The sequence below is a fragment of the Xenopus tropicalis genome, chromosome 6 (genome assembly GCF_000004195.4).
Source record: "Xenopus tropicalis strain Nigerian chromosome 6, UCB_Xtro_10.0, whole genome shotgun sequence".
Lineage (NCBI taxonomy): Eukaryota > Metazoa > Chordata > Amphibia > Anura > Pipidae > Xenopus > Xenopus tropicalis.
Genome location: NC_030682.2, coordinates 62,718,493 through 62,737,657, shown reverse-complemented (window position 1 = coordinate 62,737,657; position 19,165 = coordinate 62,718,493). Strand labels below are relative to the sequence as shown.

General features: G+C 37.2%; 1 protein-coding gene across 2 annotated transcripts in view; it reads right to left on the bottom strand.

Moving 5' to 3' along the window:
• Positions 1–19,165, bottom strand: part of npsr1 (neuropeptide S receptor 1) — an 82,036-nt gene that overhangs the window by 6,961 nt on the left and 55,910 nt on the right. For both annotated transcript variants that reach the window (XM_031904469.1, XM_031904468.1), the window contains exons 5-6: positions 12,363–12,564; positions 5,910–5,986 (exon numbers count right to left, since the gene is read on the bottom strand). In XM_031904469.1, coding sequence (XP_031760329.1) covers positions 5,910–5,986; positions 12,363–12,564 — 279 coding nt within the window. The remainder of the gene's footprint in view (positions 1–5,909; positions 5,987–12,362; positions 12,565–19,165) is intronic.

The following is a 19,165-nucleotide window of genomic DNA, read 5'->3' as shown; positions in this document are numbered from 1 at the left end:
TTTTACTAATCTCTACCTCACTGCATACTTGGTAAGAAAAGTAATGGTCAAAAAGACATAAACCAAGATCCATTTTTAAGTTACCTTAATCGACATGTATTACATTATAGCACCTTCCTATTAAAGGATTGCACCTTCCAATTAGTTTGAAACACTTTTAAGTGGTGCTTTATCAAGACCTAGGTCTTAGGCCTCAAGCTTGGGTTTTGGAAAAACACCATTTATTTTAATATTTAACTGCTTCAATGGTAAGAAACAAATCTCATATTTTTTAACAGATCTAAAAGTGATAGAAAATATAATATTTTTCATTGATTTCAGTAACAGTTTTTTCTGTACAATCACATTCCATCCTCCATTAATTTTAACAAGCAGTCCAATCCCTTCTGATAAAAAGCTGTCCAGCATGATACTACCAGTATCCAGTACCGCTTCAATATTTATATTCATCAGTCATATCAAGACTTCTGTATAACACTCTCCTATATAAGGGAGTAACATCAAAACAGCCATTACTAAAATAAATCAAATGCAAACACATTTTAAGTTTGCCAAAAAACAAGGTTTTTTGTGGGAATGCTTTTTGTGGCAAGACAAACAGCAACCAAACTGAGGAGTGCTTGGTGAAATAGGCCTTACATGCCTCCAAAGATACCCCAGTAGCTCCCCATCTTCTATTCTACTGATTCACTGCACATTCTCTGTGCTGCTGTCAGTTACTGAGCTTAGTAAATGAAACACAATATACTGTATATACAGAATTTAAATGTCACAATATAAGGCTGACTAGAAAATCACGACATGGCAGCTCAGAAATTAGTATAATTAGCATCAGAATTTATTAATCAGCTCTATAGCATTATTTACTGGCCAATCTCATTTTTTGCTTGATAATTTGTGGTGACCCCTAAGCTTAGCTTCTCAACAGTTGCTCAAAACACACTGAACATGTGAGTGTAGCAGACACTTTTTCTAAGATGAGGAGCTCCTGTGAAAACTGTAAAGAACTGGATCATTACTGCTATTGAGATGCTGAAACTTAAGGCTGGTTCAGTAAGTTCAATATATAAGATATGGCATTTTTAACCATATTCATTTTAAGGGTTTAGTTCCCTTTTAATGATTTAAAGGAGAAGGAAAGTCAAAGTCACTTGGGGGTGCCAAAATGTTAGGCTCCCCCAAGTGACTTAGATCGCTTACCTTTTACCCCGGGCTGGTGCCCCTGTTCAGATAGAACAGCACCAGCCCGGGGTAGCTGCGAGCGCTTCCTTCTTCCTGTATCACTGCGCTCGCATGCGCAGTAGAGTGAAAAGCCGAACTTTAACAGAGAAGTCGGCTTTTCACTCTACTGCGCATGCGCCTGTCCCGGACAAACAGTAGCAGCGCGAGTAGGAAGGAGGAAGCGCTCGCTGCAGGTACCCCGGGTTGGTGCTGTTTTCTCCTAACAGGGGCACCAGCCCGGGGTACAAGGTAAGTGATTAAAGTCACTTGGGGGTGCCTAACATTTTGGCACCCCCAAGTGACTTTGCCTTTCCTTCTCCTTTAAATGCCAAGGAAGGAATTCCCTACCACTTAGTTGAACTAAAGAAACTACTCAAATGAGTAGTGGTAAAACAATTGCAAGAAAACTCAGAAAGTCCAGTTGATTTGCACTTACTTCTAATAGATAGTAAAGAGCTAATCTGTCCCATTTCGCTTCGCTGAAAAATTAAAAAAATCCGCAAAATGGCGAAAATGTTGCATGTAAAAAAAATGGCCCAGGTGCCATTTTATTGTTGTGCGCTACAATTTTTTGATGCATATCTGTCCCATTTTGCTTCGCCATAAAATTTGCGAAATGGCAAAAAAAATTGTCAAACGACGAAAAATTCGCAAAACGCATTTGTCGCACAATTTTTTTGTCGCCCGCGTCTTTTTTGTCGTCCGCGTCTATTTTTTGTCGCCCGTGCCGTGAAAAAAAGATTCTGCGCAACAAATTTTTCCGCAACGAATTTTCACAGAAGTTCCGCAAAACAATTCACCAATGGCGAAATGCAGAAATTCACTGTGAATCCATGCCTGGCGAAAAAATTTGCTCATCACTATACAGCAGTGACATATTTAGTGACATGCCAGAAATGTAAAAGACAGTGGGGCCGATTCAAGTGTGTTTTAACGTGCGCTATTTATAGCGTGCGTTAAAAATTTTATCGCGTCTAAATTTTTGCGAAATCGCACGATTCACTATAAGCATATTTGCGCTAATTTATGCGCGATATTGCATGCGTTATTTAACTCGCGAAAACTATTTTTGTTCGGTATTTGCCGGTACATGCGCTAATTAACGCCCGCGTATAGTCGCCGCAAATAGATAGTAGCCGCATATGAATTGTCACCACATATATATGTTAGCATATAAATGGTAGCATATAATTAGTAGCTGCTTATAAATAGTAACTGCTAGGGATGAGCGAATCTGTTCCGTTTATCTTTAGCGAAAAAATCGCAATGTCGTGCGGCCAAAAAAATTGTTGCCCGCGACTATTTATATGCGGCTCCAATTGATGAAATGTTTCGCCAGGCATGGATTCGCGGCAAATTTTTGGACGTGCGGCGAATTTTTCTGCGGCAAATTTGTTCATGCATTTTGCCATTGGCAGATTGTTTTGCGAAACACATGAAAAAATTTGCCGCGGAAAAATTCGCCACACGTCCAAAAATTCGCCGCGAATCCATGCCTGGTGAAACATTTCATCAATTGTAGCCACATATAAATAGTCGCGCGAATAAATGCACACCATGTTAGCCACACATGCCAATACTTTTGTAAAATTACTGTATTAAAAATGACCATTTCCCTGCAAACTGGCGGCTGCATCACTCTAGGGCCAACACAGACTTGAATAAATAACACTGCAAAGTCCATATTTTATTGCCAAAAGCTCATTAACTGTACTTTTCTATAATTATCACCTGCCTTAAGTAGGTGTTATTTTTCGCATAGCCTAATGCGATATTTAGCGCGCCTAAGTGATTATGAATCATGCGTTAGTATTCTTTTCAGCGCGCTATTTAACGCATGTGTTAAAACTAACGCATGCGGTTGCGTGAAAAATAATGCATGTGATACGCGACGTAACACTCGCGGTAATACTGTAGTAAATCGCGTGCTAATTTCGCGTCTATTTTAACGCAAAAAAACGTGCGATAAAATTTAGTGAATCAACCCCAGTATCTTGATTGTACAATGCAAGCTCTAAAAGATAGAATCTTTTAAAAAGTTTTACCCATTTTTGAGTTGCAAAGAATTTTACATGTTTCACCCACTTTTGTTTACCAGGGGGTGCCTCTGATATCTACTCTATATGGACTGTTCACTAAATGAAAATTTCTTTGTCCCTGTTTCCTTTATTTTAATCATATTTTTTCCACTTAAAATATAAGGCTTGGGTAAAGGTTCAGCATGGCACTAATCCCAAGACGCTCAAGTGTGAAATTTCTGGCCTGGAATCTGCTTTTTGTTCACAGTAACAGGCAATGAAATTGAAGTCACTGACAACAAGTCTGTGTGGTATCAAGAAGGACTGGTATTTTCTCCACAGGTAATTTTTTGGAGAGAATGACACATGCTAAATCTAAACATTTTTTTGTGTTAGGGAAAATCACCAATTATCTTAATGAGAACATTAGTTGTTTTTAGCAATTTTATATCCTAGCAACAGAGAAGCTCCTTTTCTTGCTTAAAAAAATTGTTAATTTACCCAGCAGACTATGTGCTGCTTTTTTGCTCTTCTGGGATGAGCCTCTCTCACCAGGTAATAATTCCTCTAAATGCTGTCACCGTACTCAAAGGTTGTCCCTGTAGACCTTTCTTTGTTGTTCAAATACAAGTTCAAATCAGCATCCCACAACAGAAGCATTACTATATTTTACAGAAAAATATTTTAGGGCTCTTATCACCCCTAAACTGCGTAAACTAAAATAGCTGTAGTTAAACAAATGCGTATACATTGTGTGGTTCATTTGCTATTCTGGAACTACAACTTGACAGCCTTGACTTTGTTTCTCCTGACCAATGTTCGGGAAGAAAATTGCTAATAATCTACCACACAGAGACAAAAAACGTTAACAAAAAGGAGAAGACAAATATATAGCTGTCACCAAAGCAAGACATCTGATTGGCTGCTAAAAGCAACATCACAAAGATGTGCTTTGGCTTATAATGAAAGTAGTGTAGCAGTCTCTGCTTTTATCTTAAAATGTATGTTTTTCTACAGGTGGCAGTTTCAACATATATAAAAACTTTATTTCTGTATCTGTGTATAATATGGCATTCATTATGTTCTTTATCCATGTTTTGTGTATTTATTGGAAATCTACAAGATACAGAATTCAGTTCATCTGGCAGCAGTTCTTAATGCGTCATAGTGAAAAGCATCCTTCTGAGCTAGATTGTCTTTGCTACGTGGGCTATTGGATTAAAAAGCACTTTGGTTTTCCAGAACATTTATCATGTTGTTGAAGAATCAAAATACAAACAAATTCTAATAAATGAAAATACTTTATGTTTATATCTTTAGCTATATGGGCCATAGACTTACTTTTACCCAGAAAGTTTAGATTAAATGGTTTAAATCTACTGAAATGCCCTATCTACTGCAAGTCTGAACAGAGAGGTATATGTCCCCATTTGGATCTGCAAGTAATGTTCAGATGACACTACCAGAGTTGTCAACCAGCCCTATGTCATGAGTGAGATAATGATCCAGTCCTGGTCTAATTAGGCCTGAATTTCTCTTCATAATGATAACATGAAATGAGGTCTCAAAAAGGCATTTTCAGTCAGAACTGCATCATTTCTGGTGCTTGAAATTAAAATGCCATTTACAACTCTGCCACAACCCACTGAAATTGCCATCATGTTCAGGGTGGCAGATACTCCAGGGTTATATAGCATCAACTGGCACAAGTAATGATATTTCATGTTATTTATTAAACTGGCCTGAAAAAAATCCCTCATGTCATAAAAGGCGATTTCTGTGGTGCAGTAGCGCTGTTTTACACAGGTAATGAGAGAAGGATGTTTAGGTTATCCGACACTTGGACAAGGAGACCTAAAAACCATAATGTCCTATGAAATAGAGCAGAAGTCAGTTAAAACAATTGCATTTTCAGATATGTGGGCTGATTAACTCTGTGAATTAGGGCTCTTACACACTACACTGACATGCAGCATCTTCATGCAGTGCCATGGCTACTGTTGCTATAGGATAAAATGGGAACTATTGACTCATTTGTTCCCTTTCTGTAGTGTGCATAAAAAAACTACCAAACATCAAGAAACGCATAACAGGGGTATGCAGTAAGCTCTGTCAGATCTGGAAGAAAGAAGTCTGATTTTTTTTTCTTTTTCTCCAGGCATAAATTCATGGCAAATTTATATGGTTTGCCATTTATATGGTTTGCCTCGAAGGCCCTTTTTTCAATTGACTCCATTATAACCAAATAATACAAATTTCTTAAAACAATTTCCTTTTTCTCTGTAAAAATAAAACAGCACCTTGTATTTGATCCTAACTAAGATATTATTAATAATTATTGGAGAAAAAAAAATCCTATTAGTATTTAAATTATTTTTTAGTAGGTATAGAGATCCAAATCACAGAAAGATCTCTTATCCAGAAAACCTTAGGTCCCAAGCATTCTGGATAACAGGTCCCATACCTGTATAATAAATTGAAAACTGTGTAATTTTAAAAAGAAAGTGTTTGTAATGATTATCCATAGTAAGTTTTGACACTTGAAATGTTAACCATAAATATTTCATATAGAGTTACAGTATATAATATTATATAAATACCATCATCCTTATCTATTTTGCACAAGACATCTGATGTACAGTATGTGGGCTAAAAAAAAAGATTTCTTACCGGTATAGTTGGAAATTATCACTGCATGTCCTTTACTTTTTACCCATATTGTTCGTATTACAATGAAGTAAATCACACTATAAATTGAAAAAGAGACGGTTATAATTAGGACTTCCTGTATGCAATTTAGTATCTTGTCTATCACTGCTGCTTTTTTAAATTTACACTTTTGAAAGTAGAGAGATAAGAAAATTACATGATTAGTTTTAATTCCAACGTTTTCATGTCTCGGATGTATTTAGCAACGAACCCTTTCTTTAAAAAAAATAAAGGGTTTTCTTAATTATTTCTCTTTTTATTTTGAAATTGGAATAAACTCTTTTAAACAGATGTTTTACATTTTATAAAAAGTCTGGACTAAATAGGAACAAAGAAGCAATTTTTTGCATGACAGTCAAGTAATTTCTATAGTGTGCTATAAGCAGAGTGTTATACTCGCATTGGCAAGCAATGCTTGATAATTTTGGCATTTTGACCCCCACTGAGAAGTAAGGAGGAGTGTCTGTCATTGGCAAAGTTGTCTAATCATCTACAACTGCTTTGGTTTATTGCCATGGCACTTATATATCTGGCGGTTGCAGCTGTTTAGACTCTGTATCAAGATGTTATATTGTGACATTGTATGATATAATTAATGAGCCCAAAACAATAATTAATGTTCCATTTACAAAAAGTTTAAAAGGACCATCATGTGCACAATTCTACTTATCTAGATACAACTTTTTCAATTCACAACCAAGGCATTTGTATAATAATACTTAAATATAAACTTTGGCCATTAACAGTTCCTTTTCCAGGGAGTCAGATTTATTAAAATTAGATTTTCAATATTTTCCAGTTTTTTTATTTGGAAAAACTTAAATTACGTGAAATGATTAAATAAAAAGACCACACTAAAATCACATTCTACTTTTCATCTTCAATAAGTCTTCAAAATCTTGAAGTTGTTGTTCTCCATCTACACACTGTCTTTGGGAGATCTTATCCACTCATTTGGCTTTAAATATCATCTGTATGCTGATGATATCCAAATTTATTTTTCGACCCCTTCATTAACAGCTGAAACTGAGACTCAAATCTCTACCTGCCTCATAGCTATCTCCATTTAGATGAACCAATACCACCTCAAACTGAACTAATGATCTTTCCGCCTAAGCCTAGTCCTACCCCCCCCCTTTACTATTTCTATCGATGGCATGCTCATCAACCCTGTTGACTTGGCACGTTGTTTGGGGGTGATCTTTGACTCCTGACTATATTAACAACACTATCAAAACCTGTCACTTTTTCTTATGCAATATTGCCAAAAATCCATCCCTTTCTTTCTACTGCAACAACTAGGCTGATTATGCATGCTCTCATCCTATCCAGACTAAACCACTGTAATCTGCTACTAACCAGCCTCCCTAAAACCCATCTCTGCTGCTGCCAGAATTCTTCTCTTCTCATCCAGGAGAGTTTAGGCCCTTGCACTGCTAAAGTCCTTATCATGGCTTCCTATTAAACAAAGAATATCTTACAAACTCCTTCTCTTAACCTTCAAAGCTCTCCATTCCTCTGCCCCTCACTACATCTCTTCTCTTTTGTCTCCATACGTTCATGGCCGACTCCATTCCTCACAGAGCAAACGCTTGGTTGCACACCACACTACTAATGCCATTTACCGCCTTAAACCTTTCTGTCTGCCCTTTACATTTGGAATGCCCTCCCTGAGAGAATCCTCCCTCAGTCTTTTAAAACTAAACTTAAAGACTACCTTTTGGAGCATTCGCCCAGCAGCTGATCTGGGAACTAGCACTTACATTGCAGTGTCATCCACTGTAACCTACTGCACTTATATTCTCCTATTTGTGTCTGTAAATTACCCTCCCATCTAGATTGTAAGCTCTATGGGACAGGGACCTCCATCCTCTTGTCACTTTGACTCTTAACTTATTGCAACTGTACCTTGATTTTATTTGTATTTATTGTTATACTTTGTATTTATCTATTATATTAATAACCCCCTGTTTGTATTAATGTATTCTACTGTACAGCGCTGCGTACATAAGTAGCACTTTATAAATAAAGATACATTTACATATATACATACATACATACATACAGTGGCTTGCAAAAGTATTCGGGCCCCCTTGAACTTTTCCACATTTTGTCACATTACAGCCACAAACATGAATCAATTTTATTGGAATTCCACGTGAAAGACCAATACAAAGTGGAACGAAAATCATACATGATGCCAAACATTTTTTACAAATAAATAACTGCAAAGTGGGGTGTGCGTAATTATTCAGCCCCCTTTGGTCTGAGTGCAGTCAGTTGCCCATAGACATTGCCTGATGAGTGCTAATGACTAAATAGAGTGCACCTGTGTGTAATCTAATGTCAGTACAAATACAGCTGCTCTGTGACGGCCTCAGAGGTTGTCTAAGAGAATATTGGGAGCAACAACACCATGAAGTCCAAAGAACACACCAGACAGGTCAGGGATAAAGTTATTGAGAAATTTAAAGCAGGCTTAGGCTACAAAAAGATTTCCAAAGCCTTGAACATCCCATGGAGCACTGTTCAAGCGATCATTCAGAAATGGAAGGAGTATGGCACAACTGTAAACCTACCAAGACAAGGCCGTCCACCTAAACGCACAAGCCGAACAAGGAGAGCGCTGATCAGAAATGCAGCCAAGAGGCCCATGGTGACTCTGGACGAGCTGCAGAGATCTACAGCTCAGGTGGGGGAATCTGTCCATAGGACAATTATTAGTCGTGCACTGCACAAAGTTGGCCTTTATGGAAGAGTGGCAAGAAGAAAGCCATTGTTAACAGAAAACCATAAGAAGTCCCGTTTGCAGTTTGCCACAAGCCATGTGGGGGACACAGTAAACATGTGGAAGAAGGTGCTTTGGTCAGATGAGACCAAAATGGAACTTTTTGGCCAAAATGCAAAACGCTATGTGTGGCAGAAAACTAACACTGCACATCACTCTGAACCCACCATCCCCACTGTCAAATATGGTGGTGGCAGCATCATGCTCTGGGGGTGCTTCTCTTCAGCAGGGACAGGGAAGCTGGTCAGAGTTAATGGGAAGATGGATGGAGCCAAATACAGGGCAATCTTGGAAGAAAACCTCTTGGAGTCTGCAAAAGACTTGAGACTGGGGCGGAGGTTCACCTTCCAGCAGGACAACGACCCTAAACATAAAGCCAGGGCAACAATGGAATAGTTTAAAACAAAACATATCCATGTGTTAGAATGGCCCAGTCAAAGTCCAGATCTAAATCCAATGGAGAAACTGTGGCAAGATCTGAAAACTGCTGTTCACAAACGCTGTCCATCTAATCTGACTGGCAGCTGTAATTGCAACAAAAGGTGGTTCTGCAAAGTACTGACTCAGGGGGCTGAATAATTACGCACACCCCACTTTGCAGTTATTTATTTGTAAAAAATGTTTGGAATCATGTATGATTTTCGTTCCACTTCTCATGTGTACAACACTTTGTATTGGTCTTTCACGTGGAATTCCAATAAAATTGATTCATGTTTGTGGCTGTAATGTGACAAAATGTGGAAAAGTTCAAGGGGGCCGAATACTTTTGCAAGCCACTGTACATACTCAAGTTTACGAGTTTAAGTCAGGTTTGTTAAGTCGAAAATTAAAGGTATTCCAGTTTTTTTTTTCAAATTAGTTTACCACATTAATTAATAAGTGAGCATTCTAAATGCAAGGTTATTCGGTTTAGAAAAACAAACGTGAATTCACAAACTCCAAAAATTTATATTTAAGCCCACAAAAAATACAAGGGCTTTATATACATAAATTTTACGATTACCCAGGGGAGTAAGCAAAAGTGTAGTGCATTTATGGGTTCTATGTTGTTGTAAAGTAATAATTCGAGGGAAAATATATCATAATATAATCATGTTTGTCTTTTATTAAAGACTTCAGTTTTGCAGGCAGACATGAACTCTTTTCAGCATATTCTTCTAGTGTGAACTCTGTTTAAAGGAGAAGGAAAGGCTTTTGAAGGTGTTCTCACCTTTAGATAAAGCCCCCTCCTGCCTCCTAAACCGCTACATCGATTTCCCTATGTGAGACCTCCTGCTGCTGAAATTGCACTTCAAAGTTCTACGCCGTTCAAAAAGCTGGCGTCGCCATTTTCGAAGCGCTCCATCATTTCCCCTTTCCCCTGCGCATGCGCACACTGTTTTTTCCCCCCTGAATCGCTGACCTGGCGCGTCACGCTGCTCTGCAAAATGTAAACAAACGCACGTGCAGAGCAGCGTAGACAGAGCCGCATCGGTCAGCAAGGTAACCACTGAACACCAATGTTGTCTGCAGCCAAAACTAAATATAAATAAATTGTGTATATATATTACATTAAAATCTGTGTGTGTCACCTGGCTGTGCAGGACTTGGACAGCACTGTCATGGAAATAATACATATGCGCCGTGATTGGTTGATTTGGAAAAGTGGGCGGTGCTAAAGGGTCAAGATTTTCGGCGAGACTGCAACTGCTTAAAAAAAAAACCCAAAACACAGGAACAGCTCTGCAGGACAGTGCGCATGCGCTGGCCCCGGGAATTTTGTGCTGCAGAGCAAACGGAAGTTTCTCTGGATGAGACCAGGTATGTGTTTGTTTGGCAGACTTTTGCAGATTCAAGCTTAAGGAAGCAAGGCACAGCTAAGCTAGGGCAATGTCTAAGGTATCATATCATATTTGGAGCTTATGTTGTTTTCAGACTTTCCTTCTCCTTTAATGAGGTTCACCTTCTTGTCATTGCTGCTATTGTTAGGCATAATAGATAAATCCATTACACAGTGAATTAACTGGCAAGTGAATCTTCTGCAATGTCTCTGAAAACTCCAGCAGGAATATGTAAGTGCATGTTGAAGCTGTTCTTCACTTGAAGTTTTTTTGTGCTGTTTAATATTGCAAATCTGAATTCAGAGCATGCCCTATTTCTTGAACTCATGTTGAACATGGCTTGCAAAAAAACCCTATATATCTGATATGTTTTTTTATAACAGTAAAATATGTTGAGAGTGATTAGTGAACATAGGTGCTAAATTGCAAAAGTGCAGTAACTTTTTGAATTTTACATTTATTATTTTCTTGCTGTCGTGATTGTGTTTTCTTGATCACATTTTTGAAAAGGTAATAATAAAAAAATGAACTTCAATTTCACCCCCTATAACCAGCCAAGGTCAAAGTTTTAGAAAATGTAACAAAAAAACACTATCCACAAATTAAATAATGATCATTGTGCCAAAAGGTAATCTCAAAAGTTAAAAAATCAGCCAATTTATCTCCATTATCTTCAATTATATACAAATTAGGGCAGTATGTATTCTGTGTATTACTTTGTTTCTGTATATACAAGTAACAGTAGAGATCTTTTTATATAAAGAAAACAACAAATGTAATAATTCAACATATGTTAAAATTTTATTACAAAGAAAAAAATTAACACTAAAAGCTGTTTTTCTGACTATTCTCCACATGTATCCACATTTATAACATTGTTCTTGTCGTTTAAATAGGTCACATCACTCAGCCTCACTCAGACTAATGTCTTAAATTAGTAGAAATGTTATGGTTTTTCAGCAACAACACAAAATTCTTAGAATTCATTGCACCAACCTGTTTTTTGTTAGTAAGTACTAGTTAAAGAGACTTTTGTTTCCGCATTTCGCCATTGGAGAATTGTTTTTATCGAAACTTCTGTGAAATTTGCGTCAAAAAAGTCGCATCAAATTGGCCATGGTTGTGTCAAAATAGGCATGGCCTCTGCAAAAAAAGATGCGCATGACAAAAAAACCCACAAACGTTGCTGATTTACAGGCGTTTTGCAAACTTTCCTGTCGTTTCGAGTATTTTTCAGCAAAGCGAAATGGGACAGATTCATCACTTGTAATAGTTGGTTGTACATTTTCACAGCTATCAGTTTCATAAGGTTTGTAAATAGATGTTTAAATAAAATTCTTTAATACATCATTATCTCTTCAAGTTTAAATAGACTGTGGGTAGTCACACTGAGCAAATGTTAGTGCAAAACACAAATGTATGCATTTGCGTGCCAAAATATGCTGCATTTTGTTGATACTCTTTTATTCACCTGTGCCACTAGATGGAGAGGCCCATTTATCAAGATTCTCATTTTAGTGGTTATAGAGGTTTATGAAACCACAAAAAAACATTTTTTTAAAAAAAGTATGGACAAAAAAAAAATGCTAATGCAAACTTTTTTTTGGTTCTTACATTTTTCCATTAATCTTCATTGACTTTCAAATGAAAAAAACTCTAAAACCACGAATTAAATAAAGTTGCCCATTAGCAAAGTTTTTTGTTTTTTTTTTAGTTGGTTTTTGTTTTGGTGCAGACTTTATTTTCAGTCTATTTGCAATTAAGGAAAACTTTTCTGGGATAACCATAAAGAATCCAAAAACTTACCTTATAATAATCAAAGGGATAAAATAAACCAGTAGAGCAACAATTGTCATATAGGGTGTCCAGTAAGAGTCATCAGGCCAAAGAGCCCAGCATTGCATTTCTCCATTAGGTAGTTTGAGTTTTCCGAATATAATAAATGTTGGAATTGAAAATAAGAATGATAAAGTCCATGAAACCGCAATTAGCACTTTTGCTTGTTTTTCTGTTGAATAAAAACAAATGTATGTTTTATAAGTATATGGTAGAGAAATAAACATATGGTCAAAACAACAGAGGGTTGCAAAGAACAGTAAATAAACCCCAAATAAAAAAAAAAATTGCTTATAGTAAACAACTTTCTATAGCATTTCTGGCACAGGCACTCTGCTCCCGGTTTCTTCATTCACCATTGTGTTGCACAGAATGTAAGACAAGCCTAAAGGGAATAATCCTTTCCATCATTAATTTCCCAATTTTTAGCCTTCAGTTTCCAGAAGGTCTCCAAAATGTGCATTGGAAGCGCATTAAAATAAAGAACATGTGAAATTATGGTGTAATATTTCTTAAATAAATAAAATACCCACAAGTGCAAGCTTGAAAAATGTGACCACAAATAAATAAAATAATACATTTTGTCCACCAGTGCGAAATGGTGAGCTGATGCACTCACCAGATGTAAAATACAGCAAGGCAAAGTAAATCTGCAGACCCTTTATGGTAGTGATAAAGCGGGCACCTCAAATGACCAACAATTAATAATCGGTCATTGGCTTAGGGTTGAAAGGCACGTACAAGTGCAATAAGAAAAGATGTAGCACATGCTCATACGTTACCCCTAAAACATTCAAAATAGAAGGGGTACCCCCTAGTCAATCCTTTATTACTTGTTGGTCCACTTATATAGTATACCTTTTGATTTGTCCGTGCAGTAAATTATACGTTGGCAGGGCTATGAGATCTGTCGGTACTAGGGTCTTTGAACACATATGCAACATCAAGTTAGGTAAACTTAACCATGGGGTGTCCCGGCATTTTAAGGAAAAACACAATCGTAATCCCACATGACTTTTGTTTATGGGGTTAGAACAGATTCCCCCGCATTTTAGAGGTGGTGGTAGGCTCATTAAGCTACGCCAATGAGAAACATATTGGATATTCAGATTAAATATGCTACGACCACAGGGTTTAAGCTTGGATTTGGATTTGGCTGCATTTTAACCATTTTTAACATTATATTAATAAAAGAATTAAAAAAAAAAAATCTCTAACCATTCACATTTTAACCTACTATTTATTTCATATTCTCTTGTTTTATTATAGTAATTTATTTTTATCACTTTTTAGTGTACATTCCTTTGGGAGTTTTAGTTTAACAATAGCAACATGGAAGTTTGTTATTTGTAATTTCCCATATTTACTAGTACACAAATTTCATCTTTTGGACTTTTAATAAGTTTATTCAGTAAGATAGTTCTTAACATATGCATATGTAAGATTTGATAATTTTTACATTTGCCTTTTTTGTGCTCAATATTTGCTAGCACTCCCTGTTACTTCATCTTCCATTAGCGTGTAATCGCTGACGTCACTTTCGCCTACACATGGCGACATCACTTCCAGTTGTTAGAAACGGATGTTAAGGGCTCAATTAAGGTGATTAAACAGGTATATAAGTACATTATGTTATCAGGGGGCATTATGATCCGGCTCCTGAGGAAGCGTGACGGAATCACGCGAAACGCATACAGCTTGTTCTTGTTTTTGCTGATTTGTACTTCAATCCTGTGAGTAGCCTGTATATGGGCTGATTTTATTTATAATAAATAGTATTACACTATTTGTTTTCTCTCATTTTATCATAATTTGAGGTGCCCGCTTTATCACTACCATCAAGGATCTGCAGATTTACTTTGCCTTGCTATATTTTACATCTGGTGAGTGCATCAGCTTACCATTTCGCACTGGTGGACAAAATGTATTATTTTATTTATTTATGGTCACATTTTTCAAGCTTGCACTTGGTGTTTTATTTATTTAAGAAATATTACACCATAATTTCACATGTTCTTTATTTTTCTGCGCTTCCAATGCACATTGTTTGGAGATCTTTGAATACCCAGTCAAAGTGGAGTCGTTGAGAGGAGGCTGCACACAATCAACATAGATTATACACACTTTATGAAGACCACAAGAAGCGCTAAGTATTTCTCTTCTTTTTTTTTAGTTTCCAGAAGGTCAATATTTATTGAGCCAACTTTTAACTTTTTAGTGAGTTTAGATTGTTTAGCCCAATTAAGATATTTTTAGTTTCTAATTATGAACTTCACCAAACACAACTATGTTTTATTAGGTCAAAGCTCCTCTATTTGGCAAATGCTAGAGTTGGAATCTAGCCCATAGCTGGCTGTTTAGTTAAAGGTTGTTGCATATTATATAGGACCAAAACGTCACGTTGCTGGTCTTTTTCGTCTCTTTTGTCTTATTTTTACCGTGCACCTGGGTATATAATTTAAGCAGTGTGCCACCCTTCTGGTAAGATATATATATATATATATATATATATATATATAGTTACTAAACAGCATACCATTCACTTGGGATAATACCTGGGTGCCAGTGCAGAGGATTAATAGACATTCGAGGATAATGACAGCACTCACAGGAGTTTTCCCATGAAAACTCCTATGAGTGCTGTAATTATCCTCGAATATATATATATATATATATATATATATATATAGTGCTTTATTATTATTTATTTATATTCACTTGTAGCTGCTGGTCCACAACACAAAATAATATTATTATTATTATTACTAATAATAATAATGGACCAGCAGCTGCAAGTAAAGAAAACTGATCATTAGGGACAAAAACATTATTATACTATTTATATAGCAACAAATTGTCTCAAGAATATACTCAAGCTTCCCATGCGCTAAGCTTCCAGCAAAGTGAAGGCAGCTTTCTTCATCCTGTGCCAATTAAAAAAATTATGGCTATTAATATGAATGATGCTCTAGGTACAGGACACCCAGGGCCAAACCATGGGCTTATAGTACAGTGCTTGCCATGTGCATTATGCCTACAAGCACATTTAGCTGTATGCTTAAAAACATATTTGATTGAAGTATGGAATTACTTTTATTTTTATGCCTACTATTTTGCCTTATTTAAAGCATCACTTAAATATCACATAAAGCACAATACCTCCCATGTACCATGCTTTATTTTTAGCTCAAATAGCTAAACCATTTTTTTTCTTTTTAAATCTTTAACCCCTTGTCAAATATTTGCATTCACCTTCAATATTGCCTGAAATTACAAGGACCCAGTCTTTAAATTTGTGCCTAACATACTGTATGCTTTTGGGCACCACAAGACAAATGGCTAAGCATATTACAGATATTGGATAGTAACCTGGCCTGTTTCACTTCACCAAAAAATTCACTAAACTGCTAAAAAAAATGCGGCTACTGCAACACTTTGATGTGTGTGATTTTTTTATGTGACCGCAAATTTTTTTCCTAACTCGCCAAATTTTTGTACCAGAACATTTTTGCGGCAGTCACAGCGATCCATGCCTGATGAAAAAATTGCTCACCACTAGTATTGGATCTTTTATCGAGAAACCCAATATGCAGAAAGCTCAAAATCACTGGAAGACCATCTCCTATAGGGGCACATTTACTAACCCACGAACGGGCCGAATGCGTCCGATTGCGTTTTTTTCGTAATGATCGGTATTTTGCGATTTTTTCGTATTTTTTGCGATTTTTTCGGCGTCTTTACGATTTTTGCGAAAAACCGCGAGTTTTTCGTAGCCATTCCGAAAGTTGCGCAAAGTCGCGATTTTTTCGTAGCGTTAAAACTTGCGCGAAACGTCGCGCCTTTTAAGTTTTAACGCTACGAAAAAGGCGCGACTTTACGCGCAAGTGTTAACGCTACGAAAAAATTGCGACTTTGCGCAACTTTCATAGTGGCTACGAAAAACTCGCGTTTTTTCGCAAAAATCGTAAAGACGCCGGAAAAATCGCAAAAAATACGAAAAAGTCGCAAAATGTTCGTTTTCCAATCGGAATTTTTCCAATTCGGATTCGAATTCGTGTCTTAGTAAATCAGCCCCATAGAGTCTATTGTAATCAAATAATTCAAATTACTTTTAATTATTGTAAAGTGGGTTGTAAAATCCAGTCTTCTGCTTTTAAATATGAAATCACATACCGGGGGTTTTAGAAAAATATAGTGGTCAGTGTTTGAATAGGTTTCTTAGCTAAAGCATTAAGCTTAAAGGACAAGGAAAGGTTAATTCACTGGGTAGTGCAAATATGTTAGGCAGCATAAAGTAGGTGACTGGGACATATTTGACACAACTGTAACTTTGTGATGCTACTTTTTGCCACGACCACAACTTTTTTTGTGCGACCGCAAATTTTTTCCTTGCTTGCTGAATTAAAAAAAAAAAAAACAGCCTTGGCGAAATTCTTAATTACGCAGCAAATCAGCCCGGTGAAAACATTTGCTAATCACTAACTGTTATGGAAATTTACACCAGCCCTTGTACCATTTTTAATTTATGCCTAACGTATTCTTGTAGGTTTTGGGGGGTTTGATGACCTGAAAAGATTATGCTTTGGAACTCAGCTGGTTAATTTCTTAATGATAGCCAAATTTGCCTCAGTGTAGAAGAGGGGGAAAACACACGGAGCTACTAGTAGCAACTATTTGTCACTGCTACAGAAATAGACAATTCTGATCATTTATTGATAACTGTCGCTATGTGTGTTGTACCAGAGGCAGTTCTAAATATTGTCTATGGCAGGGTATAAGTGGCTCATAGATAGTTTAAACTGCATAAAACCGAGAAAGTAACATGGGTTATTTTTCTTTAACTTTTTAAATTTGATGTTCTGGCAGCCTTTTTTACAATGTCAAATAAGGTTAAGGAATAGTGATGAGCGAATTTTTTCACCAGGTATATATTTGCAGCAAATTTCCACATTTCGCCATTGGCAATTTGTTTCGCAAAACTTCTCTAAATATTCACCGCGGGAAAAATTGTCGCATGTGAAATAAAGTCACAGTTGTGTCAAAATTGGGCGCGGTCACGTCAGGATGCTGTCGCACAAAAAAAAGACGCGAGCGACAAATAAAAACGTGGGTGACAAAAAAGTTGCACGACAAATGTGTTTCGCGGATTTTACGCTGTTTCACAAATTTTATGGCGAAGCAAACCGGACAGATTCGCTCATCACTATTAAGGAATACTGTGACAAGTAGCTGCTACTTAGTAGTTCCATGTGTCTTCATCCTAAGCTATTAGCTTTAGTCAGTCTGCAGTATGTAGTATTTTGAAAGCAAGTCTATAATTGGTTGCTGTGCACTGGATCTAATTTGCATATTAATATTAAATGATACCCAGTATCTTGTAAGTATGGCACTGTATCTATATGAAAATCTTGTATTTCCCTTACGTCCCATACGGCAGCAACCATGAGATATATTTTGGACTTCTTGTCATGTAGGACAAGTGGAAACAAATAGTTAAACTTTTCAGAACCCCCACCCATAAATAGAAGCAACCAACAGGTTTTTTTTTTGTCCTACCTGCTGTAGGCAAGTGGGTTTTTTCTTTCCTTTTGTTTTTTCCTAATTCTGTTTTCTTATTTTTCTAGGACATCTTCCGGGTGCCTAGGGGGGCCCGATGACCGTAGAATATGCTACCCTAGGGGTAGTTCATTCAGGAGCTTAATTACCCCTAAGGTTCCGGAGGACACAGGGTGGTGATAGTGTTGCCCCTTTTAAAGATAGCTGCCACGTGATAACACTACCCAGGGTAGTGTGGGGCTGTGCCCAACTTGAAAATGGTGGATTCTGGTGGGAAAACACACATTTGGATATACATGAGTATGGTTCCAGACCCGTATGAATGACGCCATGTCCAGCGCGCGTGTAACTTCAGAGGAAGTTCGGTGCAAAAGAGGTGATTTAACGCAGTGACGTCCAGTTAATGCGCCTAATACTTGGAGCAAAATTTTAATACACGATGCTGCTGCTGTGTATGTCTGCTGCCTTAAGCGCAGCCCCTTGAGCAGGCTGTAAGGTATAGTGGCCCCCCTCTTCTTCTCTGTGAAGTATGCTGTGTGTTATAGTTCCTTAATCAAAGTGTTTTTCTTTCAGATGTCCACCAGTCATTCCGAAGCTCCTTCTGCAAAAAGACACAGGAAGTCCAGACACTTACAGTTAGGAACTTCTTCCTGAATATTATGACAAGAGATTTTGTAAATCCTGTCTTGAATACTTAGCCCAGAAGGAGTCTGGCAAACTTGCTGAATCATCTGACTGGATTAAAGAATTTATTAAAACGACTGTACGGGAACTATGTTCTCAGATGAAGTCAAATCCTATGTTACCACCCTATTCAGGGGTAGAATCTTCACTCAGAGGACACCAGAATCCTTCCCTTATGCTTAACCTGGATGTTTCTGTAAGTGATTCCTCCTCAGCAGAGGAGGAGACTTTGACTCTTTTCCCACCAGAGAATAGTCCTAGGTTGGCTTAAAGAGTCAGATTTACCATTGAGGCTCTAGATGGGACTGAGTCTCTGCAGGTTTTTCCTGTCCACTCTGTGATGAAAGACCCGATGATAAAGGAATGGAAAAATCTGGAGAAGGCACCTAATATCAGCAAAAGACAAAATCTTGGGAGTCCCCTCCTAAGGTCGACGTTGCTATAGCAAGGTTGTCTAAAAAAAACTCTAATTCCGGTAGAAGATCAGGTCTTAAACATCCTATGGATAGGAAAGCAGAGAGTATAATGAGAAG